Source organism: Delphinapterus leucas, chromosome 2, assembly GCF_059928025.1.
Source record: "Delphinapterus leucas isolate spDelLeu-1000000601 "Yukka" chromosome 2, BTC_Dleu_Yukka2, whole genome shotgun sequence".
Lineage (NCBI taxonomy): Eukaryota > Metazoa > Chordata > Mammalia > Artiodactyla > Monodontidae > Delphinapterus > Delphinapterus leucas.
The window spans coordinates 77220620-77241496 of record NC_143130.1 but is presented as its reverse complement, the minus strand read 5'-3'; the positions used below and the strand labels follow the sequence as shown (position 1 = coordinate 77241496).

The 20877-nt window shown below is 34.8% G+C and overlaps 1 protein-coding gene across 19 annotated transcripts in view; it reads right to left on the bottom strand.

Annotated features, from left to right (window-relative positions):
* ICE2 (interactor of little elongation complex ELL subunit 2) overlaps positions 1-20877 on the bottom strand; it is an 86041-nt gene that overhangs the window by 27356 nt on the left and 37808 nt on the right. For 11 of the 19 annotated variants that reach the window (XR_016392083.1, XR_016392084.1, XR_016392082.1 and 8 more), the window contains 3 exons: positions 17150-17279; positions 2432-2516; positions 1139-1207 (listed from right to left, as the gene is read on the bottom strand). Coding sequence is in view for 12 of the 19 variants with exons in the window: in XM_089907144.1 (XP_089763270.1) it covers positions 1139-1207; positions 2432-2516; positions 17150-17279 (284 nt within the window). In the remaining 7 variants the exon portion in view is untranslated. Of the gene's footprint in view, positions 1-1138; positions 1208-2431; positions 2517-8176; positions 16139-17149; positions 17280-20877 lie in introns of those variants that run through there. The other 8 variants (XM_089907154.1, XM_089907145.1, XR_016392087.1 and 5 more) reach the window with 7 other exon arrangements.

Here is a 20877-nt window from a genome sequence, read left to right as displayed (position 1 = left end):
TGGTGCAGCCACTTGGGAAACAGTATGGAGGTTCCCCAAAAAATTAAACATAGAACTACCATATGATCCAGCAATTCCACTCTTGGGTATCTACCACAAGAATACAAAAAAATTAATTCAAAAAGATATATGCACACCAATGTTCACTGCAGTATTATTTACAATAGCCAAGATATGGAAGCAAATTAAGTGTTCATCGATAAACGGATAAGGAAGATGTGATATATATACAATGGAATATTACTCAGTCATAAAAAATGAAATCTTGCATTTGCAACAACATGGATGGATCTAGAGGGTATTATGCCACATGAAATAAGTCAGAGAAAGACAAATACCACATGACTTACTTATATGTGGAATCTGAAAAACAAAAGAAACAAACAAAACAAAATGAAGACAGACTTACAGATACAGAAACAAAAGGGTGGTAGCCGGTTGCGGGTGGTGTGTGTAGGGAGAGATAGGCGAACAGGATTTAAGAGGTACAAACCTCCAGTTATAAAACTAATAAGCCACAGGGATTTAACACATAGCATAAAGAATATGATCAATATTATTGTAATAACTTTGTATGGGGACAGATGGTTATTAGACTTATTGTGATCATTTTACAATGTTTGCAAATATCATATCACTTGCAAGTTTATGTAGTAAACTTGAAACTAACATAATGCTGTACACCAACTATATTTCAATTAAAAAAGAAAAGAAATACAGGTAGCCGCTAGAAGCTGAAAATCAAGGCGAGGAAACAACTGTCTCCTCAGAGCCACCACAAGGAGCCAGCCCTGTTGATACAAGTTTAGTCCACTGAAAATGATTTCAGATTTTTGACCTCCAGAACTATAATAGAATAAATTTGTGTTATTTAAAGCCACTAAGTTTGTTATAGTGGCAATAGGAAACCATTACAATAGCCTTACAGAAAAATGTAATTGCAAGCTCATTGAAGCCAGAGACTATTATATTACCTACTTATTTATATTTTCACAATTTCAACTTTGACACAGTAGAATAAATTCTGTATTTCTAGGTTATTTTCTATCTATTCCTAACAACATATATTCAAAGTTTCTATGAATTTTCACCCAAGAAAATTAGACATATCAATGCAAAATGCCTCCAAAGTACTTACCTACTTAATTTTCTTAGAATGTGTTGAAGGATGTTAAATAAACTTGATATCCTATTAAACAGAAGAAATCTATATAAAATTAAGCGACAAGAAAACTTACTCTTAACAGTTTTAGCTCCTCAGGAAGAGAAATATCCTCAATAGCAGAAAAAAACAACAGATGAAATAATGTAAAACACCAAAATTTATTTCTAATTTGATTCACTTATAATATTTTTTGCCATTTTCTGATTTCTCTTCAAAATCATAAAGTATTTGGCTTGTGTGAGTCAGAGCAGCTGTAAAGAGATCAATATTTTACACTGAAACTATAAACTTTTTAAGAAGTTTATAAGTTTAAAATTTTTTTAAAGATTAAAAGTTTAAAAAGCCTTTAGTAGAACTAATCTGCAGAAGAGTTTGCCTTTTAGAGATGGTGGTGGTAACCAGAGAAATTGAGAGGTACTTTAAATGAATAAAGGGAAATGAAATATATTGATTTAGTATCTCTTCTAGACCTAAATTCTTTCCCTTTATTATTTATTTAAAAATGGTTTTCATTGGAAGAGGTAGAGCAGGCAGTGAGTAATGTACAGAAAAGCTTTTCTATTCACATATGTAAATAAAAAGTTACTCCTCAAAAGAAGCAATCCTTATAATAGAAGTAGATGTTTTTAAGTATAAGCAGAGAATTCAAGTTTGAATCTGGAGGCTTCAAAAACTATGACAAGCCCCAAAACTGGAACTATGGAAGTAATAAAAGTCAGGACAATTTCCCATCCTTCAAGGTGAATCAAACATATTAACTACCAAGGTTGTCACCCTAGTTCAGCTGTATGCTCTGGGGAAAGTCATTCCAAGTTCCAGTTTCCTCATATATAAAATGGAGATAAAACTACCACCAGTCCTTCCCGGAAAGTTGTGAGATGCAAATTAAATTCCTTTCAATCTGATGTACAGTAATAGTTGGTAAAAGAACAAACTTCTAGAAGTTAGGGTGTCCAAATGAGTGTATACATCCCTGAGAGCTAAGAGTCTTATGCTTCCATACACTACCAAGACGGAAGACTCCTCTGTTGTTCTAGCCTCCTTTGTCTTAAGTAGAAATACTAGTGTCACTAGTACATTTAATTTGGAAATGGAAATGATTAATGTGAAATGGATCACAAACTGGGTCAGGGGGGAACCTCAATGTAAAAAAGGACTAAAAGTCTTGAAAATAAATAATTTAAACTTAACCAATATTTACAGATAAAGGAAAATTAGTGATCATATTAAGTTTTTAAATTCCCAACACAAAGTAAAGCTTCTTACTTGAGTGCTGAAAGTCTTTCTTTTAATTCTTCTGAGGTGATTTCTTCTAGCAGGAAAAGCTTTGAAGTAAATGTATCAATATGTCCTAAAATAAAAGATCAAACTTAAAGAGAACAATTGCAGTATTTAAAAAACAAAAAAGCCAAGTTATCCAGTCTCTTTAAAGATGTTTTTACAAAATTGTAATAATTGTAAAGTAACTTTATATTCTAAAAAGAGGAGAAATAGACATTTTATTAAGTTTATTAACTAAAGATGTATTTTAAAATGACATTACGGACGTTCCTGGTGGCACAGCAGTTAAGAATCCGCCTGCCAACGCAGGGGGACGTGGGTTCGATCCCTGGTCCAGGAAGATCTCACATGCGGCAGAGCAACTAAGCCCGTGTGCCACAACTACTGAGCCTGTGCTCTAGAGCCTGAGCTACAACTACTGAGCCCGCGAACCACAACTACTGAAGCCCGCGTGCCTAGAGGCTGTGCTCCACAACAAAGAGAGGCCACCACAATGAGAAGCCCGTGCACCACAACGGAAGAGTACCCCCCACTCACTGCAACTAGAGAAAGCCTGCGCACAGCAACAAAGACCCAAAGCAGCCAAAAATAAAAAATAAATTTATAGAAAAAATAAAATAAAATGAATTATAAGTCAGATTGTAAAAGAAATATGTATTAATTCTAAAATATTTGCTTAACATAGAAAAGTTTACATGTGTCCATAGCAAAAAAAATCATAAGAATAACAACTGTTAAAATAGTGGTGTTTCTAATTTTTATTAAAGTTGCATTTTTATGGAAATTAAATTTTTAGAGAAATATGTACCTATTATGAAAGCAAGCAGATAAAGTTAAATGTATAGTTTGGGCATGCTCTACAAATTTCTAAGACAGTCTGGGTTAAGGTAAAATTTAGATTACAAAAATGTGGCTTACTCATTCACAACAGCCAAGACATGTATAACCTAAGTGTCCATCAATGGATGAATGGATAAAGATGTGATACACACACACACACACACGATGAAATATTATTCATCCATAAGAAGAAAGGAAATTCTGCTATTTGCAACAACATAATGGACCTTGAGGACACTATGCTAAGTAAAATAAGTCAGAAAGAGAGAGAGAAATACTGCATGTATCACTTACACGAGGAATCTGGAAAAAAAAAAAAGTCAAACTCACAGGAACAAGTAGGAAAGTGGTTCACAGGGGTTGGGGGCTAAAAGGGTACAAACTTTCAGCTATAAGATGAATAAAGTCTTGAGGATCTAATGTATAACACGGTGACCACAGTTGATAGTACCGTACTATATAACTGAAATTTAGTAAGAGAGTAGAACTTAAATGTTTTCATCAAAAAACAAAAAAGAAAAAATATAAATATGTGAGGTGATGGATGTGTTAATTTAACTAGATGGGAGGAATCCTTTTACAATGTATACATATATCAAATCATCATGATGTATACTTTAAATATCTTAAAAATCTGGCTTATTTTTAAATTAAAGCACACCATAACATTTCCAATGGTTTTAAAAAAAAAAATCAAAAGTCTGCTCAAAGACTTACTTTCTTACAAACGTGACCTAATTCTAGAATTCCAAAAAACAAAATAGAAAACTCTCAAGATTACACTTCCATTTTAAAAAGTAATGCGTATGTTCTACAACAAAACAGGTTGAGAGACAACACCGAAGTCCTGAAATGTTCCAAGGAAGTGATATAAAAGACAGCTCTTAGTTAAATGTTATATAACCATGTCAATACAAAAATCATGTTATTACAGCAGTTAAATACATCAATAGCGTAAGAGTATAATACTCAACAATGCTGAAAATAATAACATTCTGGTTTTAATTTTTTTCAGCTTCCAATATTTGGTTATCAAAATACATGACCTGGAATCAATCACTGTGCAACAAAAAAATGCACATAATTTAATATCGCATTTTCTTATCTAGTCCCCTTTCATTTGCTTTGTGCTCATAAAAAGAATTAGAAACATTTTTACCAGATACCTTTCTTCTACAACAAATCTGTTTTTCCCACGTCTACTTATCATTTCCTGTGCCAAGTTTCAGTTTCACCTCTGCATTCCTAACACTCATTATACAGTGACGTTTCTAATAAAAAGGACACATTTCAATGGTTTAATAACTGTAGAAAGGGAATATCATGTACAATAAAACATTTTTAGACATTTACTAAATGTGCCTTTGAGGAAAATCACTAACAGTTCTTACCTTTTTAAAGCAATCTCAATGAAAAGTATGTATTATATAGTATATGTCAAATACAGTTAGGTCAAAAAATATACAGAGAATACCATACTAAGTGCTATGAGGGCCCACCTCCTCAAGGAGTCTACAATTCTCTCAACATTGGAGCGTTTTAACCTGTGGGCCTTAAATGAGTATACATGTGTCTTTGAGATATTTATCTCCTCAGTCCTTGGGGCAGCTGAGCAAGGTGTGGGATGGCAAGAGCTTCCTGGACATTACCCCTCAGCCACAGCAATCTCTTTTGTATATCACAGTGTGCTATCCAAATATTTTTTATGTGTGTCAAGTTTGGGAAGTTATATAATACAAATCAAGGCTTTATATACATGCACGCATTCATACATATTTACGTGCACACACACATATACATAGGCAGTTCCTACTCTGCATGCAGTATGGGATGAGAAAAATAACCACACATAAGCCAGAACTATGGAAGCAATTTTAAAAATCAATGGGAAAAATTAAAACTGTTCCATTACCTTTAAGATTTTTTTGGTCAAAACATTATTAATTCCCCATCAGTTATAAACGTATAGAGAAATGAAAAAACAGTAAAAAGTAATCTTTATTTAGTATACTGTAAATTAAAAACATTGAGATTTAAAGTGTTATTTCATTATAAAAAACTCATTAAGAGCAGTCTGAATAGTGCTTGTCGCCTTCTCCTAGTACAACTTACGATAGGGAGCAAGCACCTTTTCTATGCTGTGGTGAATGGTCACACTCCTTGGATCAGCTTCCAACATGACAGCCTTTGCGCTTTTAATATCATGATATATCTCAAAGAGTTCTTTTAATGTAAAATATTATGCCAGTGTCACTTCTTCATCCTTTATGCCACAAGCACTTTCCTCATTTATGAGTTCACCTTCGTTAAGTTCCTCTTTTGGCATATCTGGTCTCCTGAACTGCACCAGTGTCAACATTTCTACTGTCAGCTATTTCTTCTGTAACTCCATTTATGCTCAATTCAAATTCCACTTCCAGCAGTATCACCTTTTGTTTCTTTGCTGTGCTTTAATCTTTGTTGGCCAATTCCCTCTTCTGATTATCCACTTTTGTAAAACATCACATGAGTTTATCACTGGGAGACAAGGAGGGAACACAACTACACATTTTGCTTCCTGTGCATCAACTCAGTAACAGGTGCGTAGTGAATAATCACTGACAGACTTTGAAAGAAGTGACATGATTGGTCACTGGTCATGATGTGCATTTGTTACTTATGTAGTGATTTGTGGACTGAAGAGTCAGCAGTAACGTCTGTACTTTACGCAATTACTCACAGTTAAATACCTTCGTAACTGAAATTTGTGTGTATCAGAATTGTGCAAAGGAAGGCCTGTATGTCAACTATACAAAATTGATATATATTAGAGAACTGGAAAGTAGATACAGAACTTGTGATAAGATGACTTTGGGAATTTTCCTTAAAGAATACATCTTAATGTTTTTTTGTTTTTTTTTTCATCTTAATGTTTTTATGGGGCAAGAGGATAAAAAGAATACTGCAATCTAAAGGAACAGGAGAACACGTTCATAGCAAAGCAGACAAACAAAAAACAAGTATGTTTATTCTACCTGAAAAAGAGACTATAGGACTCTAGTTCAAAATTGCTGAACTAGAGTCCTATAAACCAATATGCTCTTCAGTTAAATAAATGAGATTCTATGTCACTTGTGTCTCGTAAGATATGCTGTATCTCAATCTCTGAACCATGCACGTAAACTCTACCCTTACTGTCCTCTCCAAAAGATCTAATGCACTGGTCTCCAACTTTGATTTCTGAGAAGAGATTGTCTTAAGTTTCTTTGAAATTCTGAGATAATAGGGCTGGGCAGGGAAAACTGACAATGAAATGCTTAAGTTAAATGGAGGAGTGGCTAGCAACGGTTGAGTGAGGGAAACACAGGCCACAACTGAGAAAGGACTATGGTGCATGACTGCATGGGAAAGAGAATATGAGAACGTGGAGATCTTCTGGTTAGGATTTTAAGGTCCCAGTTTCTGAGACACAATGAATCATCTGCCTTAAGTCACACTGATTAACATTGTTACACACACAGTGCTTCATTTTTGTTATATCTGACCTCCCCGCCCCCCCCACCAATTTTTCCCTAGCCCTTTTTAGGTTTACAGCAAAGTTATAAACACTTAAAAGACTGTGACTAAATTCTGATCCTGCCGCTGATGGAGTCTGTATCTATATGTAAGTTAATCATTCTGAGCTTTATTTTTCTCTTTTATTTAGAGCAGCAGTCAACACACATTAAAAACTATTAATAGAAATTGAAACAGATGAAAATTTTTGAAAAGAATAAAATAATATGCAATATAATATATAATTAACTATGCTTTGTTGTTTTGAAAAATCTTGGCTTAATTCTGTGCGATAACAACTATTTGAAGGATGGCTGTAAAGTTCAATTCATTTTGCTATATAGGTTTTAACAGCTGCCATTGCTAAAAAAAGATACCCACAATGATACATAGATCCAAATGGAACAAGTGCCTCACTGCTTGGCTTACTAAAGCATGACACTGATTGTTTTTAAGGAGAGGACCACCTGTCAATCCACATACTTAATATGAGTAATGTTAAATTTTTAATTTTTCAAACAAAAAATAAGAGTTATATTCTTCCTGCATCCCAATGGTTTGTCTTACATACATCTAGGGACAGTAAAAAGAATAAAGTATATAAATTCTATGGCTTGTTTTCTACCATTTCCCTTCTCCTTGACTTTTACTGTTCCTTCAATCAATTATCCAAGCCAACTTCACTTATTCTAAAAATACTTATTGAGCACCTCTGTGTGCCAGATACTGTTCTAGGTGCTTGGGATATATCAATAAACAAAAGAGACAAAGAGGAGGTTCCTTAAAAAACTACAAATAGAACTACCATACGACCCAGCAATCCCACTACTGGGCATATACCCTGAGAAAACCATAATTCAAAAAGAGTCATGTGCCAAGATGTTCATTGCAGCTCTATTTACAATAGCCAGGACATGGAAGCAACCTAAGTGTCCATCACTGGATGAATGGATAAAGAAGATGTGGCACATATATACAGTGGAATATTACTCAGCCATAAAAAGAAACGAAATTGAGCTACTTGTAATGAGGTGGATAGACCTAGAGTCTGTCATACAGAGTGAAGTAAGTCAGAAAGAGAAAGACAAATACCATATGCTAACACATATACCTGGAATTTAAGAAAAAAAAATGTCATGAAGAACCTAGGGGTAAGACACAAACCTACTAGAGAACGGACTTGAAGATATGGGGAGGGGGAAGGGTGAGCTGTGACAAAGCGAGAGAGAGGCATGGACATATATACACTACCAAACGTAAGGTAGATACCTAGTGGGAAGCAGCTGCATAGCACAGGGAGATCAGCTCGGTGCTTTGTGACCGCCTGGAGGGGTGGGATAGAGAGGGTGGGAGGGAGGGAGATGCAAGAGGGAAGAGATATGGGAACATATGTATATGTATAACTGATTCGCTTTGTCATAAAGCAGAAACTAACACACCATTGTAAAGCAATTATACCCCAATAAAGATGTTAAAAAAAAAAAAGAGACAAAGACAGGCAATAAATATCATGGCTAATTAAATTACATAATTTGTTAGTGGCTACCAGAAAAAGGGATTGAGGATATATTTGGAGCCAACAAACCAGAGGAAGAAAGAAACCCAGAGATGTGAGCCTGGCACTTAGGGGTGCTTCTCTCTTAGGAGTACCTGTTAATGTGGAAAAAGCAACTGAGAAGCTAAGAAATGAACCAGAGCTTTCAATAGTCTCTCAGGATTAGAGGAACAAAAACTGGAGTTCAGGGTCTGTGAATTAGATAAACACAAGCTCTGAGTTGGGATCCTGGCTTGGTGATTCTCTAAAAGGACTCATAGCCTCAGCATACAGTTGCAGTCATGTATAAGATTTGTTATAGCAAAAGGATACAAGCAAAAGGAGAAACACCAAAAGGAAAAGAAGTGTGGGTGAAGTTCAGAGGAAATGAGATGCAATTTTCAAAAGTCCTCTCTTGAGTTTCTATTTGGGATGATGATAAAGCTCTGGAAATGGACAGTGATGATGGCTGAACAACATTGTGAATGTATTTAATACCACTAAATCATACGCTAAAAAATGTAAATTGTACCATAAAATGGTTGAAATGGTACACTTTATATTACATATATTTTACCACATTTTAAAAAAAAAGAGGCCTTTCCCATTGGAGTCACACAAGATTCACTTAATTCCTCCAGCAACATTTTCTTTTTATACCAGAGAAGTTTATTAGAGACTCGGCGCTCAAGGTTTTTATTGGGAGCTCATCATGTAGGCACCCTCTGACTAACACATACCAAAATTCCAGACTCTCAGAAGGAAAGCAGATGTTCAGAATAAGCCATATTGTTTATACAAACAGTGTAGGCACAATGAACTCTCCTTATCAGCTAAAGGAAGTTTTACATCAGTGTAGAAAACTGTTTACTACCTAAGTTCCCAGATACCAGCCAGGGGCCAGACTTGCAAGTAAGCTTTTCCAAAGACTGGCAATGTCAGACCATGAATGGCAACATCTTAGCAATAAGGGGGAAACAGATTGGCCTATCTAGGGTCCAAAGTCAAGCTTCAAATCACCTAAATCCCTGTAACTGGATTACAGTGAATCTGGATTGCTAGTGTGGTCAAAAGTAATCCTATCTAGAGGAAGATAACATTTTAGCTCTTATATTTGCTCTAGAATTTTTCATATACAATATCTGGCCCTTGATAAAGAATATTCTGGCATACAGTGAAAAAACATGGAATAAAAAAGAAGACAGGAAAACAACATGCCATGGAATGAACTGTCCCGGTAAAAAGATATGTTGAAGCTCTAACCCCCACTACCTCAGAACGTGACTTCCTTTGTAAGTAGAATGGTTGTAGATGTAATTAGTTATGATGGGTGGACCCTTAATTCAATATGAATGGTGTACTTATAGGAAGAGGATAGAGACACACAGGAAGAAGATCTCATATGATGACAGAGGCAGAGATGAAAGTGATGCATCTACAAGCCAAGGATGCCAAGGATTGCTGGCAAACACCAGAAGGAAAAAGAGGCAACAAAGGATTCTCTCTCACAGGTTTCAGGAGCATGGCCTTGTGACACCTTCATTTTAAACTTCCAGCCTCCAGAACTGTGAAACAAGAAGTTTCTATTATTTTAAGCCACCCAGTTTGTGGTACTTTGTTATGGCAGCGCTAGGAAACTAACACCAAAAAAATAATAGAAAAGACTCACAAAGAATCTAGATAACAGAGGTATTAGAGAAAGACTTTAAAGTAATTTTGCCTAATATGCTTAAGACATGATTGAGAATTTCTATAGAAAACTATAATGTATAAAAAAGAATCAAATGAAAAATCTAGAACCAAAAAATACAATAAATGAAACTGAGAACTCAGGTGATGGGTGAAATAGTATATTAGGGATAGCTGAAGAGAAAATTAGTAAAGTAGAATAAAATATTGAGAATCATGCAATAAAGAGTCAAAAGGAAGGTAAATACAGAAGAGCATGTAAGGGACGTTAAGGATACAGTAAGATGTAACATAATACAACTGAAATCCCAGAAGAGAGAGAGGGCGAATGGGGAAGAAGTGATGTTTGGTGAGGTAATGACAAGAATTTTCCCAAACTGATAAAGGTCATCAAATCACATATTAAGGAGCAATGTTATAAAATGAACATGTAAAAAGGAATATTTACAAAGAAAACCTAACACAGGCACAATGTACGAAAATTGTTGAAAGGGAGAGAGATAAAATTTAAAGTCTACCAAAGAAAAGAGACATATTACTTGCAAAAGAGCATAAATCAGATGAACAGCTCACTTTTCAACAGAAACAAAAGAAGCCAGGAAACATGGGGTGGGGGAGAGATGGATTAGGAGTTTGGGGTTCATAGATGCAAACTATTATACACAGAATGGACAGACAACAAGGTCCTACTGTATAACACAGGGAACTATATTTAATACCCTATGATTAAACCATAATGGAAAAGAATATAAAAAAGAATGTATATATGTATAACTGAATCATTTTGCTGTACAGCAGAAATTAACACACACTGTAAATCAACTATACTTCTATTAAAAAAAAAGAGCAAACATTGAATTGATAATTAGAAACTTTCAAAAAGAAAACTCTAGGCTTCACAGGTCAATTTTACCAAACATTTAAGTAAGAAATAATACCAATTTTATAGAAATTCTACCAGATAACAGAAAAAGAGGAAATAAATCTCAACTCATTTTATGGCATAAACTTAATCTTAATACTAATACCTCACAAGGAAAATTACAGGCCAATCTCACTCATAAACACAAACGGCAAAGTAAATATTAACAAGCTAAATCTACCAATAAATAAAAAGAGTAATATATCATGAGCAAGATGGAATTACGGCAGGAATACAAGACTGGATTAACATTTTAAAATTAATTAACATGATTCATCGCCTTAGTAGGATAAAAGACAAAAGTTATACCATCATATAATCTCAATAAATGCAGAGAAAATATCTGATAATTTTTTTTTACCCATTCATGATTAAAATTCTTAAACTAGGCATAGAAAGGAACCGCTTTCTTCTAATAAATGCTATCTACAAAAACCCATACAAAATACTAAACAAAATGTCTAATCTTCCCCTTTAAGATTAGACACAGGCAAGGATGCCCATTATTCACCTTCTATTTGAATTCTAGGCAAAGAAAGCAAGGAAAAAGAAAAGTATAATGATTGTAAAGAAGAAATAAAATGGTCATTATTTGCAGAGAACATAATTATTTAATTAGAAAATATAAATTACTAGAAAGAATGAGCTTAGCAAAGTTACTAAGATACAATATCAATATACAAAATCAATATGCAAATAAATCCTATATTATTAGTAACCCGTAAGAAAATAAAATTTCAGAAATACCATTAATAACATAAAAGAATCAATTATCAACAAATACATTTAATAAAAGATGTGCAAGATCTCTACAAAGAAAATCATAAAGATATTAATAGAAATTAAAGATATAAATAAATAGAAGAATATCTAAAGTTCACAGGTTGAAGGATTTGTTATTGTAAAGCTGTCAATTTGTTCCACATTGAGTCAATGCACTTCCTAACAAAAATCCCAATCTTCCTGTTGCTGTTGGGAGAACTTAACAAGTTGACTCCAAAATTTGTAAATGCAAAAGGGCCAAGAATAGCCAAAAAATTCTTTTAGAAAAACAAGTTGACATGGAACTCTACTCAATACTCTGCATGGAAAAATAATCTAAAAAAGAGCAGATATATGTATATGTATAACTGATTCGCTTTGCTGTACAGCAGAAACTAACAACATTGTAAATCAACTATACTCCAGTAAAAATTAATTTAAAAAAAAGTTGACAAGATTTACTTTACCAAACAGTAAAAGATTTTATAAAGCTAGAGTAATTAAGACAGGTCTAGCTAGAGTAATTACTCTAACTAGAGTAATTAAGACATGTACTGCCTCAAGGATAGAGAAATAGGGAGTCCGGATTAGATTCACATATATGATTTACAACACAAGTAACACTGGAGAGCAGCAGAGAAAGGGTGGTTTTTTCAATAAACAGTGCTGAAAACTGAAAAAAAGAAATCTTGATATTCCACGCAAAAATAAACACCACATAAACTGTGTATCTAGAAATTTAAAAATACTTTTAAAAAGCCTTCTAGAAGATATTATATTCATGATGCTGCTGTAAGGAAGATTTGTTAAACTGGGCAAAGAAAGCACTAACCATAAAGGAAATGGCTAAATATTGGTCTATATTAAGTTCAAAAGACACTTTTAAGAGACTGAAAAGGCAAGTCACAGAGTACGAGAAAAATATTTGTAACATTTAAAACCAACAAAGAACTACCGAACAAACAAAAACTTGACAACAGAAAAAGAGGTTTGAATAGGCAATTCACAAAACTGATCATCCAAATGATTATTAACATGAAAGTGTCCAACTTCATAAATAACCAAGGAAAGGCAAATTAAAACAATAATGAGATATTAATAATACCTACCCACCAGCATGGCTAAAATTAAACTTATAAGGCCAAGTGTGGGCAAGGATGAGGAGAAAATGTAACCCTCACAGCGCTAATATAAGTGTAAATTGGTACAATCACTTTGGAAAACTTTTTGGAATTATCTACTGAAGATAAATGTAAGCTTAAACTATGACCCAATAATTCTATGACCAAACAGTTCCATTCCTAGGTATGGGCCCAACAGCAATATGTACCCATTGCACTAACAGACACTTACAATATGTTCATAGTTGCATTAACATAGAAACAACCTAAACAGGCTCCCAAAGTTAAATGGATAAATAAATGGTGGTATATTCTTACAAAGGAATATGTCAAAAACAATAAAACTACTGTTATACGCACATAAATTTCAAAAACTGTGTTAAGTAAAAGAAGGTATAAACAAAAGAACTTTATAATTCCATTTGTGTAGAGCTGGCAAAAACCAAATGATTACATTAGAAGGCAGGACAGTGGTTACCCCTGGAGAAGAGAAGACAGCTATGTTGGGAAGTGGCACAAGGTGGGGTCTTCCCGGGCACTGGCAGTTTTCAAGTTCTTGGTCTGGGTGCAAATTATAGAGATGCTGGCTTTGTTATAATTCCTTGAGCTGTACATTTACTTTTTTCACTTTTCTGAATGTATATTATACTTAAAAAGTTGCATATGGAAAAGAAAACATTATCAAATCAAAGATGTATTTTACAACTGACAATATTTTATGACAGGAGTACTATGTAGACATTTTTAAAATTATGTGTAAATATAGAGAAGTTACCAGTTGTTTTGTTTTAGTCCACTTTTAATCTTTGGTTAAGAAATCCTTTTTTACTCTTGTATCATAAAGATGATTGTCCATATTTTCATCTAAATTTTAGATTAATAGCTAGTTCTTTCTCAGTACAGAAATACACGAAGTATCACTTCATTATCTTGTGGTATCTATTTTCATCAAGGAGAAGTGTACTTTTAGGGCATTATATTATGTAATCATTGGAAGAAAAAGGATTTGTGCATATAGTCCCTGAGGTAGATCGAACAAAACGTTATTATCATTTTTTTTTTTTGGCTGTGCCGCGTGGCTTGTGGGATCTTAGTTCCCTGACCAGGGATTGAACCCAGGGCCACAGCAGTGAAAGTGCTCAGTCCTAACCACTGGACCACCACGGAATTCCCTGAACAAGTTATTATTATGTCCATTACATACAGGCAAAAAAGCTGAGGCCCCGCAAGCCACAGCTACTGAGCACAGGTGCTACAACTACTGAAGCCCGCATGCCTAGAGCCTGTGCTCCGCAACAAGAGAAGCCACCGCAATGAGAAGCCCGCGCGCCGCAATGAAGGGCAGCCCCCGCTCGCCGCAACCAGAGAAAGCCCATGCGCAGCAACGAAGACCCAACACAGCCAAAAATGCATAAATAAATTTATAAAATAAATAAAAACCCTCAAAACTCATAGATGCTTTTAAAATAGCACTTCAAAACATTCACCCCCACATAAAAAACAAAAAACCCAAACAAAGCAAACACAACCATATAACAATGCAACATGTTTCTCACCAAACAGTGAGACACAGACATCACTGTTTCTGTTGTCAAAGATACCAGATACACCACCCCATTACATTAAAATGAATGCTTCTCAGTGGATAGGATTTACCGACGATAAATAGCACATAAGGCAATGACTACTTATGACTTTAAAGAATACAGCAGTCCCCCCTTATCCACAGGTGATACGTTCCAAGACCCCCCCCAAGTAGAAACTTGACATATACTGCCTGAAACTATAGTACCGAACTTGACATATACTGTTTTTTCCTGCACATACATACCTACAATAAAGTTTAATGTATAAATTAGGCACAGTAAGAAATAAACAACAATAACTAATAATAAAATAGAACAATTTTAACCATACTACAACAAAAGTTTTCTGAATGTGGTGTCTCTCTCCCTCACTCTCTCTCAAAATATCTTAACACAGTTAACACCTTTTCCATTTTAACAAAGTACTTATCTGCACCGTGGCCATAACTTTTGCAGTTTGAGGTTTGTTTTGCAGTTTGACAGCAAAACAAGCACGAATTTCTTTTTCCTTCACAATTTCATGGATAGAAGATTCGTTCTGACCACAGATCTTAGCAACCTCAGCATACAACTTTTTTTCTTTCCTTATTAAGTTGAGAACTTTTACCTTTTCACTTAAAGGAAGCAGTTTGCAGTTTCTCTTCAGCATATCTAAATTGCAGCACTTTGGGACTGTTATTAAGTAAAAAGGGTTACTTGAACATAAGCACTGATAACTGAGATGCCACTAAGTGACTAATGGGTGGGATAAGCTGGACAAAGGGATGATTCACGTCCCAGGTACTACACAGAATGGTGTGAGATTTAAAACATATAAATTGCTTATTTCTGGAATCTTCCATTTAATATTTCAGACCATGGTTGACTGGCTGAAGGTAACTGAAACCAGAGAGTGAAACTGCAATTAAGGTGAGACTACTATAGTTTCGATGAAGTAAGCCATGTAGATATAGATGATGGTAGTTTTATCTGTTAAACTGTACATTTAAAAAAAAACCTTAAATGTTTTAGTCAGGAATGTCTTTTCTGTCAGTACTTTAAAGAGGATTTCAATGATAAGTTTTTGTTTGGGGCTTTCCTAAAATGGATGTGGTTGGCGATTGCTTTCAAGTAGTTTACACGAGGACTGTTGGTATGTGTCATGGCAACAGGTCTTTTGGAGGAACATTGAAATTGTGGTTATTGGCTGAAAACTACTACAATAAACTTCTGGCAGTGTGTATGAAGGGGGACGAAGAGGCTAGGGCCACCAAGTAGTACATTAGCCACTTCCTTTTTGGGTTATGTAAAGAGAGTGAATCAATGATCTTATTAACACTCTCACAAAATAAGAAGACAAAATACTGATTAACCAAAATATGGAAAAGGTTTTCAAGTGAGTAAACTTTTTTTGATTAAGCAAGAAAAGCACACTTATAACACTTATGGCACACCAGGAATTATGCTAAGCACTATAAGAACGTAAACTTTCATCAGACTCTGACCTTACACTACTTATTGTCTACGGGGAAGATAGGATAGGCTTAAAAAACAACAATTAGGGCTTCCCTGGTGGCGCGGTGGTTGAGAGTCTGCCTGCCGATGCAGGGGACGGGGGTTCGTGCCCCGGTCTGGGGGGATCCCGCGTGCCGCAGATCGGCTGGGCCCGTGAGCTGTGACCGCTGGGCCTGCACGTCCAGAGCCTGTGCTCCGCGGTGGGGGAGGCTGCAGCGGTGGGAGGCCCGTGTACCGCAAAAAAAGAAAAAAAAAACCCAACAATTAAGTAGAAAGCAACAAATCATAAAAGTGGTAAAAAAAAAAAAAAAAAAGAGCGCATTGAGAGCTCAAAGGAAGGAAATTACGTCATGGAGGGGCAGCTTGAGATAGCTGGCATGAGAGGTACGGGATGAATAGAGAAGCATAGGATTAGGCATTCAAATGAAACAGAACAGTATCAACAATGATTAGCAAGTAATCCTTCATGTGAAGTATGTTAACTGTACATGAACACAGCCAACACAAATTAAGAACCTGCCTAACTACCCCCCCAAAAAAAAACAAAAACAGAAACAAAGTAAAAAACTATTTCATCAAGGTAATATTTGAGGTTTAAAAAACAATGTCATTATAATTTTAAGAAAATTTCAAAATATATATTTTAGGGCTTCCCTGGCAGCGCAGTGGTTGGGAGTCTGCCTGCCGATGCAGGGGACGCGGGTTCATGCCCCAGCCGGGGAAGATCCCACATGCCGCGGAGCAGCTGGGCCCGTGAGCCATGGCCGCTGGGCCTGCGCGTCCGGAGCCTGTGCTCCGCAACGGGAGAGGCCACAACAGTGAGAGGCCCGCGTACCGCAAAAAAAAAAAAAAAAAAAAAAAAAAAATATATATATATATATTTATTTATTTTAAAGCCAATTAAATAGTACTTTTAAAAAACGCTTGTTACAAAACATGTCTACATTTTTAGTTACACTCCTAAATAAGTATTTTAAAAATACAATGATTACATTGGCATTCATGTACAATAAGGGAATAAGAGAGAAATTAAAACATTTGATAATCACTACTCCCACCCTGCCATTTAACTCTTGAGTAGGAATGGTGTTTTAATAGAAATATTAATATATCAGAAAACTGAAAATTAAAAGTACAGAATGGAAGTATCTATGAATGAATTGAACTGTATATATTTACAAGGGAATTAAAAAGGAGAGCAAAGCCTCTTGCATAACTTACCAACATAAAATGAGCAGTTGGAATGCAATAAACTTTCAGTCCATAAGCGACAAAGTTCACTTTCAGTCAGAGCTTCAACTCCATAACAAGCTTGATACTCCACTTTTGGTAGTACGTAAACTGGAAATTGCTGCAATCCAAGGTTATACTCTTATAAAGCTCCATTAATTTACTATTAACAGTAAATACATTTGCCTATATAATTTTGCCACTTTCAAAACACTTTCAGGTAATCTTATTTCATCCTTTCAAATACAGTAGGATTCAGACAGAAAGATGGATAGAACCCTTAGTAGATGTGGGCAAATGGTGGATAAATAAGAGATCGTGAACCAGAGGCTGCCCCCACCCCACAACCAAAATCAACATACCTCTCCACACATGCACATATTTTATTTCTGTCACAGAACGTGACTGACAGAATCCTTGGAACAAAGCCTCGGATACATAATGGCCCAAGGTTCAAAGCTAGAAGCTGGAAAGCCATGACTGTAATACATACTAATAATTCTCAAGAGGGTAAAAAAAAAGTAGGAATTTTTTGCCCCTTTAAAGCATTAGTCACATTGTCTCAGGCTTAAATACTGTGCTTTCATTCTATGAATGTATGAGCACTAACACCTACATTAATATCTGTGAATGTTGCTATCTTCATTAATACAAAAGGCTTTATTCCAGACACTAAGTACCTGGCAAATTAGCCATTTAGCGTTTATTGGTCAGGACACTAAATAGATTAAGCAAAATGACTATACCCTCTACTAGCCTTAAGGAGGATATGTAAGGAAATACATGCTTGTAAAACAACATAGTGCTAGTCATGTTCACTGTGCTCATATTATCTCATTTCAGTCAAAGAAAATTCTAATCTTAATAGCAGTCTCTTCACTTCCAGCTGCAGAAGGAGAAACACATGATTTAAGAAACTTTAAGTGATATAACTGGTTAGTACTTTTGAAATTATACTAAGCTGTGTTTCACTTTTATACCTGAAAATATTTCATAAATGTTTCAGAATTACTGATTTTCATAAAGTAGCAAATTTAGTGGGCTTATTAGCACAATGGTGGTAAGAACAATTAAAATCCAGTAAAATTTCTGTTAACAATTAACTTTGGTTCATTATTACCTTTGAATGTAGTAAAACTCTACAGCAGTGCTTCTTAAATTTCAGTGTGTGTGAATAACCATTTTAAAATAAATGCAGAATCTGAGGTGAAAAACAAGGCTTTACATGTTTAATAAGTTGTTGTTCCAGGGGCCAAACTTTGAGTAGTAAGGTCCCTACAGTGTCTTCTTAATTTAAAAAAAAAAAAAATTATGAATAGGGTAATTTCATTGCTAAAAGCACTTAATTGTATAATAATTTTTCAGCAACTGGTAATCTGCATTTATGGCTGCTTATAGTTGCCAGAAGAAGCCAGAGATAAAGAAATAAAGGCCCAGAGGGCTAAGATATTTGCTCAAGGAGAGATAACCAGTTTACAGCAGAGTCAGAAAAAGAATAATTGATAAAGAAGATCCCCTTTTGGATCATGAACAGGTAATAGAATTAATTCAAGATTTCTTTTCAAATTAAAAAATATTACTCTTTCTGAAGAAAGTACTCTGGGGGATTTTCTTTGATAATACTGTCATATCTGTAAAACTAAATCCTGAACCTGGTATTAATTTCCATATGTATTCTACTGCCATCTCCAGGAAACCAAGGGAAAGAAAAGTCTGAATATTTGATCTCAGTATTCCAAATTTAAAGTGAAACTTTAAGTACAAAGTTTTCAAATTATAAAAATTAAATTTACTATTTCCTTTATCCCTTATTGGTCACTCCTATTCTAAATGAAAGCTTCTTTTGGTTCTCTGTCTTCCAATTTCCTACATAAACCTTCCAAACGTTTACATACATTCCTAAATAAATATTTCAAAGCTAGTATCCTGTCAGTAATCCCAATAGGTACATTCTGTTCTTTCCTAATATTCAAGCACCTTCAGGATCCTTTTTTTCTGGCCCAAGAATGCCAATATAAACTTTAATATAACTGGATCTAAATTTTTGAGTCACTTTAGAATATAACTCTTAGGAAATTTGGTTAACAGAGACAGGCGATAACATAATATTAAATCATTCAAAGGTATGTGGTCTGGATGTCATAATTATATGTAGAACTCAGTAAGTTCTAGCTTCATCTTGTGTTCCAAATTAGCCCTCTTTATTTCATGCCATCATTTGAGACTGGCTGCTGCTTTAAGTTCTCCTCTGTCATGTAGCTCTTATTAAGCAGAATTTTGATGAGAAGGGATAAATGATATTGGAAAGTAAAATCTCAGCTACAACAACACAGAATTGAAGAACCAAAGGAAAAAAAGAAGAGATGAGGTTCTTGCAGAGCAGAGGTTGAAGAGACTTCCGAGTATTTTAAAGCTTTACCTAAACAAGTTGGTTTTTAAGAAGGAAATGTTAATGAAGGTGCATTCTTACCTAACTAGAGTTTAAACATTACCTTCAAAATTTCTCAGCTAGTGCCTCAACTTCCCTTCCTTAACAACACCCTCCTCTCTCCTCACGCCTCAGTTTTTCTCATTTATTCAATACCTATTTATTGAGTATCTACGGAATAAAACATTTGAAAGAAACAGAGATGAAGAGGAGATGATTCCAAAGGGAATAAATTCTACAAAGGAATTTAAACCACGTGTACTAAACGATTACATATAATGATAGGTATAATATGATAAGCATTCACTGAAAATTTTAAAATTTTACTCCAGGTTTGACATGTCAGAAATAGAAGGCTCCTATTTAGCTAATCTTTGGGGCTTGACTTTTTTGATATATTTTGATGAAGAGTGAATTCTCTCCTGTAAGGTTTTATCTTAATATTTACAAATTTCACTTTAGTCAAGTGAATGACAATGTCCTTAACAGGTTGTCTCTTTCAACAATTAAACCAGTGTCCAAAAATATCCCTAGGCTATTCTTACTTAAGGCATCCTGGCCATCAATAATTTCTAAGTGCTGTAAGCTGGCAGATCAATACAGAGTGGTATGGGCTCACAGAGTAGAAAATGAAAGAAATGAGGTTAGTCCCCAAATAAAGCAGATAGCAAATATGAATTAATGAAATAAAACCTTGAAAATACAGTCCATAGCACTGACACTATATGTAGTCAAGATACGCATGCTATGGCCATTAAATACAGATGAGACAGGAAAAAATCAGCAAATAAAGTAAAATCTTTTAATACAGGGACTATTTGTATTTATCTAGGAGGAGACTAAAATCAGACCTATAACATTTCATAATTCCTGACATTCTCTTATAAAAAACACTCCCCCATATATTTAATTCAAAACCAGTTGGTTTCTATAATTTCAAGTCTGAACCAGTGATGAAATACCAAATTACGAGAATTAGAAATTTAAAATTTTATTCACAGTCTTCCTTCTAAGAACAAAAGTATCATCAAGCAAAAGATCCACTAGGTCCATTGGATTTTGGTGGACAGCGTATACATCCTTGATCCTGATGGGTTAGCCTTAGAGGTTTTTCATGATAGACCCTCACACTATTGCTATTAGCAGCTCAGAAAGGTTGGCACTTCTTCTTCTTCTTTTAAAAATTTTTTTCCATTTATACCTTAATATGGTAAAGTAGTAGTCAGGGACTTGATCCATAAGGGTCAATGCTGGAACATCACTGTTCCTCAGTCACCTGTTCCCTAATCCA